Source organism: Lactuca virosa, chromosome 3, assembly GCF_052849685.1.
Source record: "Lactuca virosa cultivar CGN04683 chromosome 3, Lactuca_virosa_CGN04683_v6, whole genome shotgun sequence".
Lineage (NCBI taxonomy): Eukaryota > Viridiplantae > Streptophyta > Magnoliopsida > Asterales > Asteraceae > Lactuca > Lactuca virosa.
In genome coordinates, this window is record NC_136428.1 from 7,093,021 (window position 1) to 7,111,505 (window position 18,485).

The 18,485-nt window shown below is 37.1% G+C and overlaps 1 protein-coding gene across 21 annotated transcripts; it reads left to right on the plus strand.

Moving 5' to 3' along the window:
* The first annotated feature begins 3,993 nt into the window (after positions 1 to 3,993).
* Positions 3,994 to 7,603, plus strand: LOC145165159 (uncharacterized). Of its 21 annotated transcripts, XR_013739923.1 has the most exons (10): positions 3,994 to 4,530; positions 4,852 to 4,929; positions 5,044 to 5,102; positions 5,297 to 5,428; positions 5,531 to 5,666; positions 6,229 to 6,270; positions 6,485 to 6,564; positions 6,670 to 6,915; positions 7,056 to 7,303; positions 7,436 to 7,603. XR_013739923.1 is itself a non-coding variant. In XM_079083842.1 (8 exons), exons 3-7 carry the CDS (start codon positions 6,246 to 6,248, stop codon positions 7,260 to 7,262), a joined length of 408 nt encoding a protein of 135 aa, XP_078939968.1. In that variant the 5' UTR covers positions 4,004 to 4,929; positions 5,044 to 5,102; positions 5,297 to 6,245; the 3' UTR covers positions 7,263 to 7,303; positions 7,436 to 7,603. The 21 variants fall into 21 exon arrangements, 3 of the variants coding, with proteins under 3 accessions (XP_078939968.1, XP_078939967.1, XP_078939969.1); XR_013739916.1 differs by having other exon boundaries at positions 5,531 to 6,270; positions 6,485 to 6,915; positions 7,056 to 7,120; positions 7,226 to 7,303; XR_013739915.1 differs by having other exon boundaries at positions 5,531 to 6,270; positions 6,485 to 6,915; positions 7,056 to 7,120; positions 7,235 to 7,303.
* Positions 7,604 to 18,485: the final 10,882 nt, after the last annotated feature.

An 18,485-nucleotide genomic window follows, 5' to 3' on the forward strand; every position in this document is an offset into this window, starting at 1 on the left:
GATGAATACATTCTTCACTTCGGAACCCTAGAAGGTATCAAGGAATCCGTGTTCTGGAAAACCTTATGAATACTCGATTTCGGTAGCTTCGATTTGATTTATATTTTCCTGTCGATCTTCACCTTTCTCTATCCCTCTCGACCAACGTCTTTGCTTCCGTCTGGCAGCAGAAAAGAGAAACAGCAAGAACGGAGGTTCCTCCTTCAAGTAGAAAGCGATTCGAGGTTTGATTTTTTTTTTCAAATAGACGCTTCTCAACTCGATTATTGATTTTCTTTTTTCGCTTATACTTCTAGGAATTTCGTTTCTGCCCAACAAACCTCTAAATTGTTCATTACGTTTCTTGATAAAGTAAGTGATTTGACTGATTTCAACTCATGTAATGAGGTAATTCCTATTTTTTTTTGGTTACTCATCCCTCACGTCTCTTTTCCGATTCTAAGAAGCTCATCAAACAAATTGAGAATGACAACTTACAGTTGTTGTAGAAACTCAGAAAAGTTTATAATATCTTTTTTTATTTCATGTTGTCGATTTGCTTTAGATTTATTGGGTTTTTGTGAAATCAGATGGTTTGGGTGTTGATTTTGGGTAGGTAATTGTTGAAAGGAAGAGATAGAGGGATCATTGGTCAATTCGGTTTCACTGTTTCGCCCACCGTCTGCTCAAGGTGAGGATAATCTTTACCGTCGGTTTGTTGTTATGGAAGAAACACCGAGAACTGGAGCCAATTCTAGGTATCGTGTCTCTTTTTCAAAGTCTACACTTACTGGTCAGTCTTCTTGCCTTCTCTATTTCTTCCTTGATAATCTCTATAGTTTTTTTCTTTTCTAATGTCACAACTCATGGAAGCCTCACGAATATATAGTTATGTTACAAAGTAAACTCTTGATGATGAGGTGAAATATTATTTGTAGGTACATACAATGGAGTCTATAAGACAGAGGTCATTGTTTCCCAGTCTCATGAAATGGTAATTTGAGAGACATAAAGTAATGAGAATTATAGGTACCGATTATGTATTGATATTTTTAATAAAGGATGTATGATTTGTAATGTTCTTTTTAATTTTAGTATTCAAGCATTTCAACCGTACGTTTGATATTAATTTTGTATTTTTTGTTATCACCAGTTTCCTTTATGATCATAAATGGATATGTTCAAGGGCATCTAAGTCATTAAGGTAAAAGTCATTTAGTGAAATATTGCAATTCTGGTGTGAATGAGAAATAATTGAAATGGTGTTTGATCATTTACCTGAAAGTTAACAATTTCTATCAGGGAAAAATGTGGCAATCATTGTCAGGGTAATATGGTCATTTACCTAAAGGTCAACAATATCTATCGGTGTCAAATACTGCAATTATTCATAAGATTTTCTTTGATTCGAAGGGTATTTTGGTCATTTAGCTAAAATATGCATACCCTTCAACTTGATTTTGTATTTGCCTATCAGACTTATTTTTTACTTTCTGATGTATGGTATAAATATCATTGGTCTATCGGTAATACCACAAAACAGAAGAGATATGCATTCGTACGGAGAGATTAAGAATCACATTTGCTCCAGTAATTACCACTTGATAATCTAATTAGTTTACGTTGTATAAATTTTTAAATTTTCCTGTCTGACATTTTAATTCTGGTAATGTAGGGGTATACAGATGGGCATCTAGCATTGCTGCATGTTAGCAATAATTCATTGATTGCAGATGATTATTATGTGGGGTAAGGTGCTATACGTTGATCTTAAATGCTTTATTAGATATTCAGATCTAATCCAAGTAAAGAAATTGTATACAAGAACCGTAGTCTATGCTCATTGAGTTCAGTATACTGTATACTCAGATAAAACCTCAACTTATTTTAAATTCAAATAATGTCCTATTTTTTATTGATTAATCCACTATTAGACCATTTGACTATTTTTACCGATTAAAAAACCATTATTTTTGGTTTTGAAAAAGGACAAAATATAGAAAAAACCACAATCTATATTGGTTGATACAAAAATGCTTTAAGTAGGCTTTTCATTTTCACAAACTCTACTAATGAAAGAAATTACACATGTTTCATGAAAAGGATGTGTTGGATTTGGAGTTGTCAACTGATGGCACACTTCTCATATGTATATTTGTTTAACTTTGTGTTTTTGTTTTTTGTTTTTTCTTCAGGATCTTTGCAGTAGATTCTAGCTGCTCATTTCCATTATGTTCATAGACAGGTATTTTTATATCATTTTAGAGGGCATTTTAGTCAGCAAATATCATTGCTTAGTAAGGCTGTGTAGAAGTCAAATATAGCAACGATTGGAGAATCATTTCCAAACATACATATGATTATTCATGCATGAAAAATATATATAGTAAAAGTTACCAGTGATATCTATAAATCCTAAATCACAACCCTTTATTATAGATAATCTTTTTTTAATGTATTTTGCAGGTCAATCACATAAAGTTCCTATTCTTTGTGTTCATGTATCCAAAATTTTTTGGTTTTCTGTGAATTTACTTCTTCGCGCATTCTTTTTAATTTATGAGCTTTGGAGTTTTGTATTTACAACTCTTTCTATGTTGTAGTGCTGTCCGGAGAAGCTTTCTATGTTTACGAGTTCAGCAAAGGACGATTGTGTAAATATTTGGGAATATTGACAGGATTATGCTATTAGGTATTACCTGTTATTTATTTCAACTTTATGGACCACTTCCACGCGTATGTGCAGCAGCCCTGTTATTTATTTCAACTTTATGGACCATTTTTCCATCCATCATCTTTCTTAAAGGTAATGGAAAGGGTGATATATTGGTCTAGGTAGTTCTACTTTAATTAATTAAAATTGCTATAACTTGCAATTCAGTACACATGAGTCCTAAATTTTTACATATTTTCCTTCCTTTTCCATTAATCTAATTGCAAGTTATAGCAACTTACTTCCATTTTTTATTAAAGAATTCTACTTTAATTAATTAAAATTGAAACCTTTGACTATAAATTGGTTTCTTATTAAGACATTCTATTATGGAAAATCTACCACATATAGCATTGTACTTCAAAAATATACTAGAAAATGTGACCTAAAAGGGATGCAGACTTCAAGAAGAGGGAGTCAAACTCTAACTCGAAAAGAGTCATAAGGACAAATATGGTATTTTGTCTATTTAAGGATTGTTGATTGTCAAGGACTATGATAGAAAAATGTGTTTTTTTTACCTTTGCTTTTGTCATTCTTTATTAAATTTGATGTTAATTGTCGTTGATGTGTCTTCCTACTTTGAGTTCTATCTGCTACAAGTTTACAACCAATTTGCTTCTATTCTTTTTGTTATTAAATCATTGTTCTTTGAAACTCTATACCTACTCATGTGCTGTTGCACCAGATCTTTAAGGAAATCGGAGAAGATTTGTCTACATGAAAATGTGTGCTTGCGAATCCATTTTGTAAGTTACGTATGAAGGGAATTAAGTTACTTTCAAAATATCATGATCCATGATTAATACGATGTGCATGTTTTGATATGGAGTTTGTGTGTATGCATGTAGGTCCAGATGATATGTCTGTACACATTCACTCATCAATGTTTGGTTGTGCTCACGTACGGATGAATATTGTAACAATGAAGATATATATGAGGAAACCATACTGCTTTTAACAATTTTTTTTTAGAAACAGAATATTGCTTTTGACACTTTATTTGCTACTGCATGAATTTAATCGGTTTTTGACCACAAACCAATATAATTCTAAATCCAACAACAAAACTTCCGCCCCATGCGATGGGCATCCTTCTGGTTATTATTATTATTATTATTATTATTATTATTATTATATTATATATATTAAAATTATCCATCCGCTACAGTAAATTTGCTTCTAATTTGTCTGTTATTCCCCTTCTACTCTGATCTCTTTGTCAATGGTCCCGAATTTATTTTTCTTTGTTCAATTTAGTCTTTTGTGTCTGGTCTTTGCAGTGGGCATTTTATGTTATTTTCTATAATGTTGGTGTGCACGTGTTGTTCTGCATTTCTTCACCGCTTACTCATCCAATCCGAGTCGGATTAGTTGTACGTCTTCTCCTCCCCTTTCTTCTCATCCAGAAATACCCACAAAGACGTTTGTTGCTACCGGGCCAGCAGACGACCTCCTCCACACATGTGCTTAGCGTCTTCACCACCACCATCAGCCTACCATGGCTCTTCCGTTGGGGTTCGGATTATTCATTGAGATGTTGGATAAGATCGATAGGGAAGAGGGAGAAGCAACAACACACGTCGGCTGCGACGTAGTCGAAGCTTGAAGATAATAGCAAAGCGGACATACCGTCTGCCTCCTCCTCTATTGCCTGAAATCATATATTTAAGAAACTATAAGGCGGTGATGTTCTCTGGAAAGCCCAATCCCCCACAAAAACTCTTTTTTATTTATCCCTTGCCTCTTTCGTTGTGGTCTTCAGGCTGTCATCATCGAAAATTTATCGCGCTACGACCTCTGTTCCACCGCTATGAGCTCCAATCACAAAAATCCAGGTTTTGTCGTTACCTACTCTAATCGATTGGGGGTTTATTCCGTTCAGTTGAATTTATTACGTTTATTCTCACCTCTGATCAAAAGTCGTCGCCTTCGTCGCCATATGGTTTTCACTAATTCCCTTATCTCTTCCTCATTATTTTTACAGGTATGTTTACAAAGCAGACGATTTGAATGTATTTGTGTCATATATTTATGAATCTTTGTGTATTTGTGTGCATAGTTGTATGTAAATGTGTGTATGTGTGTTTGTATCAATTTTATGAAATTTATTTTAAATTCATGTTCTTTGTATCATGTGAACCTGATAACCATGAAAGGAGCAAGATTGTTAGTAAGTTGACTAAATGGTCATTGGCACTGTGTGTACTGAATGACAGCTCTAGCTTTCAAAACAGGTATGTTCATTCATTTCTTTTCTTTTTAGTTGTTTTTTGGATTTTATAACCTTAGATTTGCTAATTTATTGCCAGATTAATAAAAAAATGGGGTTACTGTTGTTTTCTTTACAGGTTTACAAAACATGCACACCAAACGTTTGATGATATGCCTCAAAGAAAGTTTGACCCAAGTTTAGTACACTCATTTCTCAATATGTATCAATTTGGCTTTCCAAACTTTCTTTGGTTGTTTTTTGTTATTTCGAATTTATTTTAGTAGTTATGAGATTATACCTTGTGGCTATTCGCTTGGGAACTGAAACTCATTTCAGCAGACCTAGAAAGAAGATCTCCAAAAAACTAACTTTTATTTTTATTTCATCAGACTTGGAATCAAAAATCTTTTTGTCACCTAAAGTTCGCTACGAATGCTCGGTCGTTGCTTTGTATCACCTCCCTCCCCTGGTATGGGTTTTTATTTACTATTCACAAATGATATGTGGGATTCTAATATATGGTGAGCTATGAATCTGTTGACATGTTTGTATGCTATCTGATTTTAGTCTACTACAAACATTCTTCTATATGCTATCTGTTTTTTTTTTGAATAAAAATACAGGGCCATCAGGAAGAAGTAGAACAAATTGTATGTGCTTTTTTTGTGCTGTGTTATTTGACACCAGAAACTTATAGTGAGGCATTCACTAGATTTTAATGTTTCAAATGGACGATGCAGCATAAGTAGAAGAACAATGGTTAGTTCTAATTTCTATGTCCTGACTTGCAACTAGATTTCTGATTTTCTTTATACAATTGTTTATTTACTTCATGTTTTCCCTAACGATTCTTCTTATTTTTGTTTTTACAACTGTATTTCAACTTGCAACTCAAAAGTCGGCGATTTTATTTCAAAAATAAGAATAAAAAATGCATTGCATTGACAAAATAATGAATTTAACTTTTCTTAAGAAAAAAGACATTTCGGAAAACCGGTTTTTACATCCTTATAATTCAGTTAACAAACTGATAAAATGGTGAAAATGCTATCAACCGAAACAACATTTTTAATATTTTTACTCAAAAAACTTTAAGTTTCCCAGTTGAAATACTATTTTAGATATCGAAAAAAAAAAAAATAATCGTTCCACTAGCAGTACAACAATTGAGAGTGGACTGGGAAATTAAATGGGCAGCAGTACAATAATGGAAGTTGGGACGGGAATGACCCATGCTGTTTATCTTAATGTAATGGTTTTCTTTGAATAACAAAAAATGTGTTTTGCCTTTATATTTTCAATCCAAATGGGCACAATGAAGCGTATTGGGCTAAGGCTATGATGCGACTCACATATACATCAGGTATGTTATCTTGCTGTTATGAAATTCTTTTTAATTGTTTAATTAATCACATTTATGTATGTTTTATATGTGTGTCATTGTGTTTGGATGTAGCTTGTATATATTAAAGTAGGACACCCCTTAGGAACAGTAAAGTTCCTAAGGTTTTGGCAAAAGTGGTCCCTATTTATGTCAATGTGTTCATTTCCGTCTATTTTATGTTTTGTCTTTGCAGTAGGTTCTTTTGTGTCAATATCTATATTGTTCGTGGCCACGTGTTTTTCTGATCCAGTCAAATTCGGATTTATGTACATGGTGACTGCACCCACCCTTTTCTATCCAGTATATTCCACAATCCCAGAAACCCACCGCCTGCATCTCAATCCTTCCTTAACCCTCTGTGAGTGTTTCTCTCTGTAGAAGTGATTCAGCACTACCATCACCACTGTCTGCTCCAAACACTACACCGACTCATTATGCTCACTCTTCGACCTCTCACCACCTCTTTCCAAGCCATTTGTCTTAGTGAAGATGTTCATAAATACTGCAGATGTCGCCTGCTTATCGCCATCCACCTCCACCACCACCACCACCACCACCATCGCCGCCGACATCATCGCATCTCCTCTATTAAAATCTAGAATTTCCATCAACAAATCCAAAGAGGTAAGGTTTTTTTATAACTTTGTTACATCCTAAATATCATAAAGGGGTGTTATGTTTCTTTCTTTTTCTAGGGTTTATGTATTCTTTCTGCTTGATTTCGCAAGAGTGATGGTTTTTGGTGTCGATTGTGGTGGTTGTAGGCTGGTGAAAAGGAGCGACATAATTATGTGTTACGATGTCTGTCTTTCCCCTACAAACCATATGGGTTTGCTCCTTTATTACCTTCTACCAGGATTCAACTGTTGATTTCTATTGTACACTTTCATACTCACAAATATTTTGTCGGGAAGTTATTTTAATTTATTGACAGGTTTTGCAGGTATGAGGTCCATAAAATGGTTAATTGAATGCAACTTTAGACCTACATGGGATGTTTAGGTGTTTTAACGTGAGAGCATATTTTTGACCTATTAAGATTATTAGCTAATTTCTTATATCTAATTCTCTATTCTGTACATATCTTACTCCATTTGGACATCATTTTACAACAAGTTATTCGTCTGGCTTATTTTCTTTACAGATTTAGTGCAGGGGAATGGCTTTCCATTAATTTTGAAGACATTGTTATGCCTTCTTTAATTGCAGTAACCAGAAACCGATAAGTTTCTTGCTATAACTTGAGTAAAACACAATTTTATTGTTAACGTATATGCAAGATTTAATAAAAAAAGTGACATTTTGTACTTAACTATTCCATACCTGAATTTTTTTATGTTATAGGTTTGTTAATTCATTTATGGTTGTTTTTTTTGCATATATTTCAATTGGATTTTCTGCTAATCAATTTGTATGTGGATTTTTGTTAATCTTTTTTTCCCTTTATGTCATCTTATTATCTTCAAATTGTTACTCCGGTATAAATACAAGGAAATCTGATATTAGGTCCACTGACTGGATATTTTCCTGCATAAGGTGTGGATTTTAAGATTGACTGATAAATAAAACCACATTTCTCACCACAGAAGAAATGTTGTATTTTGTTTGGTGAATGTATAGACCCTGGACTTTTGTTCTGTAGCTCAAACAAGCTTCAAGTCTTGAACTATATGTACATAGCTGGAACAGTAATAATGCTTTGTAAATTAGATAATACTTGCAACAATACAAATAAACTTTTCACCGAATGCTTCTAACCCCCGCAAAGCGGGGGCACTTATCTAGTTGTTATTATTATTATTATTATTATTATTATTATTATTACTAATAATAATAATAATAATAATAATAATAATAATAATAATATTTAAATTCCATCAGTGTTATACATTATAACGAAATATCAAGCTATAAACACGTAAAAGATTCTCTAGCCTAGTGGTAAACGTGTTTGTTTGTGTGTCGGATGTGCCAGGTTTGATTCTTGCAGCCTCTATTTCTCACCCTTTTTTCGTATTTTTTAAAGTAAAGTCACATTGTGATGTGGCAGTCCACATCATCGCCATGTCAGCCCAATTAATCCAATCAGCGTCGACCTGGCGTTGCTACGTGTGTAGACAATTGACTTGTAACCGGCCAACCCCCTAAAAGGGTTTTTTTTTTAAAACGCAAGTTTGAGGCTTTAGTGAACCCAACATACATAAAAGGGTAAAAACGAATATTTCGTGAAAACTTAAGGTCTTTTATGGCATTAGCCATATGCTAATTAAGGCATTATACTTTAGATCTTGATGTTACCCGATAGCGCTCGAGTGGAAGAAGGATAGTATGTTGACAATATCTTGGCGATTAATGCCCATATTGTTGAAAGTACATTGTGTCACGCCGCACAGTGGCATCCATCTTGCCCTTGGTGTGCTTCGTCATATTACGCATGGTGAATAAGTCGGGTACATGTATTTTACTTTGGTAGAGACTGGTGATCCGGAAACCAAAATCCAACATGACACTCGTAAACTTGGCATATAACTTTTGGGAACTCTTAGAAAGTTCAAGATGAAGTTCTTTATTATAAAGTATATGCGGTGGAATGGTATAATTCTATAAAATACCACTTTTCATGTAACATCCTGTTCTGAGACGTTTCTTAATTCAGCATTGTGGACCGTAATTCGATCATGTAAAGGCTTTGAGATTTGAGGAAATTAATTTTAGACCTTATTAATATTGATAATATTGATCATGATACATAAGCCCTTGATTTATGTGTTGGAACCAAAGGGTAAAATGGGAAAAGTTATATGTCGGGTTTCTTGCATGGATTATAGTTTTAGTTCGACATGTGTAAAGCCAAAGGTAACTAGATAGGATTGTGTGACTCATCAATCCCTTTCTGTGCATATAAAGAACACCGAAAACAGAGTTGAAACGAAGAAGTTATGGTTGTTTGAAGTTGAATTGGAAATTGGGAATTGTGCCTTACGTTGGGCGTAGGTGTTGAATTCTGTACGCAAGTTTAGTGACCTACGTTCCGTGTACGTTATGCTACGCTGGGCATAGCCACTGCTGACTAAAAGTCTAACCCTAAGGTTTTGAGCCCTATTTAAGGGCTCTAACTTCTTGGAATCCTTCCCATGACTAGCCTCCATCACCTTATATCGTTCCTTTGAAACCCTAACCACCAATTGTGAGTTTTGGAGCTTTTTATAGATTTTTTTGTGCTCTTTGAAGGAAGATAGTTTTTGTAGAATCAAGTGGGAAGCTTCAAGGTGTGTAGATCTGGGATTTTCAAGCCAAAATCTATCTCTGGAAGGTATAAAGCATTCATCTTGATGCTTGTACATGTTATATCTAGTATGTTTATGAATTTTATGCTTTAGTCCCTAGAATCTTGGTCCTTGTTAGTAACACATATGGGTTACTCCAAACCATTTGAATGCCTCCTTCTGATATTTTTGAGGTTATAGAGTCATAAAAATGAGAGTTTGCGCACTCTCATCCATCAATGCATGAGTTCTTGAACAAAAGGTGACAATATGGTCTTAGAGTTTTGTTTTGTGATCAACTTGTCCATGCAAAGGGATAAAGTCAAAGACTTTATCCATTAAGACATTCATTTAGATCAGATCTGAGAGTATGGCATGCTGTATTAAGAGCTTAATAAAAGCTTTTTGGGATCAGGGGCTCTACGTTGGACATAGGCCTCTGTACGCTGAGTGTAGCTCTATGCTGGGCGTAGAATTCTGTACGTTGAGCTTAGCTCTACACTTGGTGTAGATTAAGTGCTACGACGAGCGTAAGTCAAATGCGGGTTAACCATTAACTTTTTGACCGGTTTAACTTTGGGTCAACCATGTTGGGACATAGTTTGAGAGTTTGGCTTGTTGTATTAAGAGCTTAATATAAGTTTTTCGGGATTAATGGCTCTACGTTGGACGTAACCCTCTGTACGCTGAGTGTAGGTCTATGTTGGCGTAGATTTCTATACGATGAGCTTAGCTCTACATTGGGTGTAGATTAGGTGCTACGCTGAGCGTAAGTCAACTGAGGGTTAACCATTGACTTTTTAACCAGTTTGACTTTGGGTCAACCATGTTAGGACTTACTATTGGAATGGAAAGATGGTCTTTTGCCCAAAAGAGGTTTAATTGTGAGCCTAGACCTTCCATGAGTTAGTCATTTCCTTAATTGTTAATTTGGGTTTTATTATGGATATTTTTAGCAAGAGAAGACTTGATACTATCAATTCGATTGGGTGGTTAATCTTGTCTTCAAGATTGAGGTGAGTATTATCACTATATTATGTAGGATGCTAGCTGTCTTTGTGACTCTTGCATTGTATGTTGGGCGGAGCCCATTTATATGTTGGGAGCGGCCCTTTATAAATCTTGGGCAGGGCCCGTTGTGATGGGTGGGGCCCGATATGATGGACGGGGCCTGATATGATGGTCGGCCCTGATATGATGGGTGAGGCCTAATGTTATGTATGGTATGTGGTATTTTGGGGAACTTACTAAGCTTCGTGCTTATAGTTTGTGGTTTTAACATTTTTCAGGTACTTCCAGTTCCAAAGGGAAGGGCACGGCTTGACTGTACAACATCCTCTGATGGCTTTTCCGCACTTATTATATTTGTTTTACTCTGATGTTTGAAAGTTACAATTCACTCTTATTGGTTTTAAAACTAATGGTTGTATGGAATTAATGGTTTAAAAATAAAAAAAATTATCGGTACTTTTGGGACGTTACAAGTTAGTATCAGATCCTTGGTTTGAGGGATTTGACACACTCTCGGGTATGTCTAAACTCAAACTGAGGAATTGGTAGTCTTTTTGAAAAAAAATAATTTTTTATAAAAAGACTTTTACAAAGAAAGGGGTGTGATGTGTGCAATTAGTTGAGCTCAAGTAAGTGATTCCTAGACTACCCATACATTTTGATATGTTATATGTTATGGAATGTTTGCATGCTAGTATAGGGCTAAGAATACCTTCAGGAATTGCATGATAGAGTGGCCTGATTCGTGATGCCTTCTAGCCTAGGAGGAACTGGATGTTTTGTCTTATTTGGAATCTATGTGGGTGGAATTTATTCCTAAGTGTATGTTTAAAAATTGTATACAGTTAGGATAATATAGCCCTAGAATGTCTGATTTATCCTTATTTTCTGTTCCTCGTTTGGTTGTGGGCTTAGGGTGGGATCATTTATTTGACATTTTATTTGATCCCGTATTGTATATAATTTGCATGCATAAGGCAATCGGTAGTGTTGGTAGAAGTTCCTAGCATCGCAGAAGTAAGTGAGTTGGAGGATGCATTTTATGTTTTGTGGCCTGTAGAGTGTTACTGCCCGAATGTTGCTTAATTTGTGTTTTGTGGGACCCATATTGATGTGAGCTAACTATTAAATGAATATGTTAAGTTACATGCTGCAAAGGTTAACTAATTCTAGAATGATTGATTTTGCCTTATTGCGCAACTCTCGTTTGAGTCTAACCGTTGTAGGGTTGGGTCTTTTATTCGAAAGATTATTTAAGTTTTGTTGCATGTATTTATACTCATGAAGTAGTTAGCTGACATTAGTTGGAGTTCTTCAGCAGCTGATGGTAGGGTGAGGTGGGGATCCTAGGAGAGCCTAGGAAGTGCTTTAGTGGGAATGATATGTTGTTTAGCGGGTTTTGAGTATACTAGTTTGAGAATGTAACTTAAAGGATTCGTGATGATTCTTGGGGAAAGTATGGATAGGTGTGGAATGTAGTATTGGGCTCGTACTACTGAAAGCATAGGATCCGTAAGCACAAGATCAGTACTCGAATCAAGGAAAGTCACAGAGATTCTAGGAAGCATGTAGGATGAGGAATTCTTTGGGTATGTTATGATCATTTTTATGGTTGCTTTTCAGTATGGTGATGAGCACCCGTAGAGGAGGTTCTGGTAGGCTCTGGCGCTGAGCTGATTGATGAGAGGATTCGCGAGCTCGTTTCGTCTGAGATCACTTGCGACATTTTAGATGCAACTCATGTGATGTTTGGTACCATCAAGGAGGGGATCATGGAGATGCTGGATGAGCGGCTTGGGGATTTTCTTGTAGAGTTTTCAGCGAGTCAGATTGGGGCGCGAACTCTATCTTTTCGGGAGTTCAAGGATTGTGGAGCCCCAGATTTATTCGGGAAGAATGACCCTTTTGCGAGTAGATGGTGGATTGCTGACATGGAGAATGGTTAGCGAACTAGTTTCTGTACTGAGGGATCAAAGGTGGGTTTGCATCTTTCCTTCTGAGGGATGGAGCCCGTGACTGGTGGGAGGAGGTTGGTCACTCTTTGAGAGATGAGGCCTTGGCGGCCATGTCTTGGCCATAGTTCATCTTGAGATTTAAGGTAAATTTTGCACCAGCCATTGAGGTGCAGCAGTTGGCGAGGGATTTTCAGGACCTTCGCCAGACGACAGAGACTATAGCGGAGATCACTGCCAAGTTTAGGGAGAGGGCTTTATTGGTTCCGAAGTATGCAACGGATGAGGTGATGAAGAAGAGGAAGTACTATGATATGTTGCAAGATGATATTCGGGAGTTTGTGATCCTATTGAGTTGCAAGACCTTGGATGACATGATTGATAGAGCTCGGGAGTAGGAGATTGAGTTGCAGCTTTGGGAGAAGCATGGTCCGGAACAGGTTCTATTGTATTAGGCCAGGCGAAGAGGCCCAAGACTCAGGATTGGCGATCGGGAAGCGATTATGTAACGCCCGGGTTTCGGGGCAAAGCATTATCAGATGATGTAATATTCTAGGTCAACTATTGTAACTCTTTTGAGATAATAAAGATGAAATATTTGAGTATTATGTGAATTATGTGCCTTTATATACTTATTATTTATTTATAATGATATAATAAATAAAGGATAAAAATAAGTGTCAAAAATAAAGTGTTAGATAAACCAAATATCGATGAAGAAAGTTGTATTGGTCGTGACAAGGATTCTGGAAATATAAAGAACGCCGAAATCCGAGTTATAACGAAGAAGTTATGACCCGTCGAAGTTTCGCGACGGAACCGGCGCGCCACCGGGAAGCGTAAATAGTGAATTTACGATAGAGGACTTTTTGGCCTTAGTAATCTAAACCAAAGTTGTAGTATACGTTAAACCGAGAGCGTGCATAAAAAGAACGCCCAAATCTGACTTCGTATGATGAAGTTATGAATTTTCTAAGATTTGGCTTAGTAGTGCACAACCCAAAACTCGAATTTTAGATCGAGCGGTTTTTGGCCTATGCGACCTAAATGAGAATTGAAGATCTCATTAATAGGAACTTAACGGTAAAAAGACAGACAAAAACGGAGTCCGTATGTAGAAGTTATGAATTTTACGCGGACATCTAACAGTATAATCTCCTCGTACTGTTAAATTTAAGATCGCTCGAGAATTAGCCGACGGAGTCAAAATGAAAGTTGTAGATCTTATTTTTACCTACGTGTGAATATAAATAACGTCAAAAACGGAGCTCGTATGTGAAAGTTACGGATTTTAGAAGTCGGAAGTGTGTTGTGCGAAAATGGGTGACGTGGCACAATCTTGGCCATTGCTTTCTCCCCAAGTCTTGCCACCAGATGGTGACATGTGGCACTAAGTTCAGTCATATTTCACCCTATAAATAGAACCTCTCCCACCGTCATTTTCTTCACACATTTCCCATTCTTTCTTTCTCTCACTAGTTTCTCTCTCTAAGCCCCCTAACCCCCCCCCCCCCCCTAAAGTCTAGGTAAACCCCCTAGCACCCGAAGGAAGCCCCGAGGCTCCCGGAGTCCCGAGAAAAAGGGTCTTTCGGTTCGGAAAAGCTGCTCCAAGCGAAGCCCGGTTTTCTATAAAACCCGCTGTAAGTGAGCTACGCCTACGCTATTTTTAATATAGCTTTTATTTAATTATAGTAACATTATTAGGACCTTAAAATAAGTACTTGGGCTATTATTATGGGTTATATAAGTATTGTTTAACGTTTATATAATAGTAATAATAGCTAGACTATTATTTAGTCACGGTTAACGTTAAACTAAACCCTAGTGGTATTGATACTAGGTTTTGTCTAGGGAAAATTTGTTTTGAGATAACGAAGCGTTGTCCGAGTACCGAGTCACCACCCTAACAGGTGAGTGCATAGTCACTTTCATCTTACACATAGATATGAAGTATTTAATATAAATTACGTGCTATGTGTGCATATTGTTTGAATACTTGCTATCTATGCTGATGAAAGATTTTTATACATGTTTTAAATGATTTAAACTGTATATGTATTTTATATCTACAAATTGTTGGGGTAAAACATGGGTAGATGTAATAGACAATGTGTGATAAAATGATGAGAGGCCTCGATGTTTTTGTTGTTGATTCTGTCATCTAGCGGAGTATGGATGACAACCACGGACTCTTCTAGACAGTCCAGTGGAATGCTAGCAGGCTCGCAACCTGTAGGTGTTTGTGAACGATGTGTTCACCGGTGTACTCCATCCCCCTCATGGTTTCCTTTAGGACATTTATTGCTGAGGAACCCCCTTACCAGTAGTGTCCATCTCGATGATGATCCTTAGGCTAGGTCCCTTATGATAGGTGTTTAGGGACGTAAAGTGAGGATAGCGGGAACGGATAATCGGGTTATTGTTGGTTGATGAAATTAATAAACTTATTTATTGTGGGTTGAAAACCCTATGTGCTCACCAGGCTGCCAAGCCTGACCCACTCAGTTTCATGTATTATAGGTAGTGGCGCTCGAGCATAGATGTGATGTTTTGGATGAGGGATTACGAATATAGGCCTGTAGATATGAATAAATGTAGTAAGGCTTATATTGTACTGTTTATGCTTTTGATATGTATCGAACATGACATCCCGAGGTTTTTAATGAAATACATTTCTACGGAAATGATTTGATAAATCTTTATCATATTTTTATTTTGGGAACGAATTCTGCAACACTTTTATTTTAAATGTTACTCTGATTTTTAAACAAAGCATAAACAAAATCGGTATTTTCTGGCCGTGAAAATGGGGATGTCACAGATTAGGGTCGGGTCTGTTGTGCCAAGTGTGGGAGGACTGACGAAGGGAGCTGACATGAGAAAGGAAGGGGGTGTTTCAGTTGCGGCTAGGCTGGTCATTTTAGTAGGGATTGTCCTTAGGGTTCGGGTCTGATTTTTATTCACTACAAGCAGGTGGGCCACAAGAAGGCAAATTGTCGAAGTTGGCGATTGAAAGGGTGAGGGCACCTGCTCCAGCTACTCAGAGGATTATTGATGGCCGCGAGGGCAGAGTGGAGGCTCCAGTAGTGAGAATTCGAGCATTTTAGTTGTAGGACGAGGAGATCCGAGTTCCATCAGACGTTGTCGCATGTATGTATCGTATTCATTTCCTTCATGCTCTTATTATCTATGCTTATGATCTTGTGATTTTATGTTAGATGTTATGTTTGGTTTATTTAATTCTCCACCTAAGAATCAGAATTTCTTTATGATTGTCTGGTTATTATCATTTGAGGGATTATCATAAGTCATTTTGCATACCGAGAGTCATGTTTAGAGTATGATTGGTAGGGATGTTTTTATACTTCGTCATGGGAGACAACAACCAGTGGTAGAGTGAGCCCTAAGTAGGGAAGATATGGGTGTTCTGCTTGGAGGATCAGCAGTCGGATTGATTTGATGGTTTCGGTGCATTGAGCCCGAGGATGTTGTAGTATGGGCATATTGGATTTGAATGTGGGATTCGTAAGGATCATTCATGGTTTCGAGGAAATGGAGGATTGGTTTGATCACGGGTATAAGATTAACTGTTGTCAGATACATTTAAGGTGTGGTTGATGCATGTTAGCGTGAGTGTTGCTCAGTAGTAAGTGATTCGTTGGATGGGTTATCTATCCTTTTTTGATAGTTGGTTTATTCATTTTCGTCATCAGTTGAAGTTGCTCGAGGATTTTGGATTTGTATCAGTGGAAGGTGCTTGGAGGTGTCAAGGTTGCGTTGAGCTAGTAAAGTGTATTTATTTGGATTTTAGGATGATTTTACGCTAGGTCGTTTGATCATGGAATTTTAGTTCTTACAAACCCAGGGTAACGACGGTCTTGATTAGTGAAATTGTAGATAGCTTGGAATTCTGAGTAGGGGAGAATCGATTGTGATTAAAGGAAATGTTTCCAAGTGCGGGTCAATTTGGAATATCATAGCCAAGAGCAAGTGGATAGCTAGTTCTGATTGTAGTGTGAGTTAAGGCTTATACAAGGAATGATGTCCGTTGAGAAGTTGTAATCAGGGAAGAAAATGTTGAGGATCCAAGGTATCTTGTCTGATGATGTGAAGCATCGGCACTGATGTATTTTGGTTCCGTAACTAGGTTTAGATTAACAGTTGTGTGATGGGCCGAGACCGATATGATAGGTGTGGCCCGATATGTGGGTGGGGCCCGATGTTATGTATGGTATGTGTAACATCTGTTTTCCAGGTATTTTCATTTTCAGCTGAAAATAACAATTTCTTGCAAATTTGGACCTTACGTGGGGCGTACTTAATGCGTACGTTGGGTGTAAGTCGTTAAAGTGGACGCGTGAACTTCATGCAGTACGCAAGGCGTACATGATGTACGCAGGGCGTACTCTAGCTGATCCCAAAACCCTAAATTTTAGGGTTGCGACCATATTTATGCACTTTAGTTCCCTTGAGGCCTCTTCATGTTCAGCCTCCACTTTCCCCAAAGTAGTTATTTCGAAACCCTAGTTACTTTGTGAAGATCTTGAGCATTTTGAGTGATTTTTTATGTGTTTTGTGAAAAAGGAATCCACTAAAGAAGCATTGGTGAGCTTGGAGCTTTAACATCCATAACTCTCATCCCATTTGCAAGCCTCAGAAAGTATAAACCTTAAACATTTATGATTCCTTGGTTTAGATCTAGACTAGCTTAGAGTTTTTCATGCTTTTGGTCCCATGGTTTTGGTTCTTGTGAGTAAAAGCTACTCCAGAGCTTGTGATTATCACATCTTGTCATTTCTGAGAGTTTGAAGTCATAAAAATGGGATCTTCATGGTTTCTTTTCACCCATGCAAGGATTTGGAGTCAATGGAAGATGTTAACGATCTAGGTTTTGGTTTGGACTCCATTAAGCCATGCAAAGTCATAAAGTCAGGAACTTTATGACTTTAGACATCCATAAGATTCAGATCTGAGTGTTGTGCGTTTGGTCTCAAGTTATTAAGATCTTAATATGGAGAATGGCAAGTTGCTCAGTTACGTAGGGCGTAACCTCTGAGTACGCAACGTGTAGTGAGGCTTGGCCCCACTTTCTATGGGAACTCGGTATGCATGGGATAGTGAAGGAGTACGCATGGCGTACTCCTAGAAGTGGCAATGAGTCATTTTTGGGCTTTGGGCCAAGTTGGGTGGGTCTAGCCTTGGAAGGGTAAAATGGTCTTTTTACTTAGTGAGAGAAAAGATGAAATGGACCCTTGATTATGGGCTATTACCCTAATTATTAATTAGGATTGGTTTTGATATGTTCAATGTGAGGAGCCTTTTTAGCAGCTGCGTGTGTATGATTCGGTTATCTTCATAGAGGTGAGTCTCCTCACAGTATTTGCGGGTTGAAGGCACCAATGCCGCCCATTGGATTATGTTTGTAGTATGATAGCTGTCTTTTTGACTCTTGCATGTATTTGTATGTATATGTGGGCGGGGCCCATTACATGTTACTAACAGATCTGTACCGGGTGGGGCCCGATGTATGTATAGTATGTGGTATTTTGGGGAACTCACTAAGTTTTGTGCTTACAGTTTATGTTTATGGTTTTAGGTACCTCTGGTTCGAAGGAGAAGGGTTCGGCATGATCGCACAGCATCCACCAGTGTTCTGCATTCTGTGATTTTGATTTGTACTCTGATAACTATTTTCTACATTGTCACACTTTGATTGGTTTATGAAACGGATGTCTGATGGTTTTTGCTGGCTTAAAAATAAAAAAAAACTTACTTAGTGTTTCTGGGACGTTACAGTATGTGGTATTTTGGGTAACTCGCTAAGCTTTGTGTTTATGGTTTGTGGTTTAACATTTTTCAGGTACTTCCAGTTCCAATGGGAAGATCCCAGTTTGACTGTACAGCATCCCCTAATGGCTTTTCTGCACTGATTATATTTGTTTTACTCTAATGTTTGAAAAAATCA

Excerpts from the sequence above, each read along its gene's own strand:
- LOC145165159 (XM_079083841.1), top strand. The coding sequence starts at position 6,246 with ATGATGCGACTCACATATACATCAG. Across the intron at positions 6,271-6,484 it reads GCGACTCACATATACATCAG|TAGGTTCTTTTGTGTCAATA; the intron begins GTATGTTATCTT and ends TTGTCTTTGCAG. Across the intron at positions 6,916-7,055 it reads CCATCAACAAATCCAAAGAG|GCTGGTGAAAAGGAGCGACA; the intron begins GTAAGGTTTTTT and ends TGGTGGTTGTAG.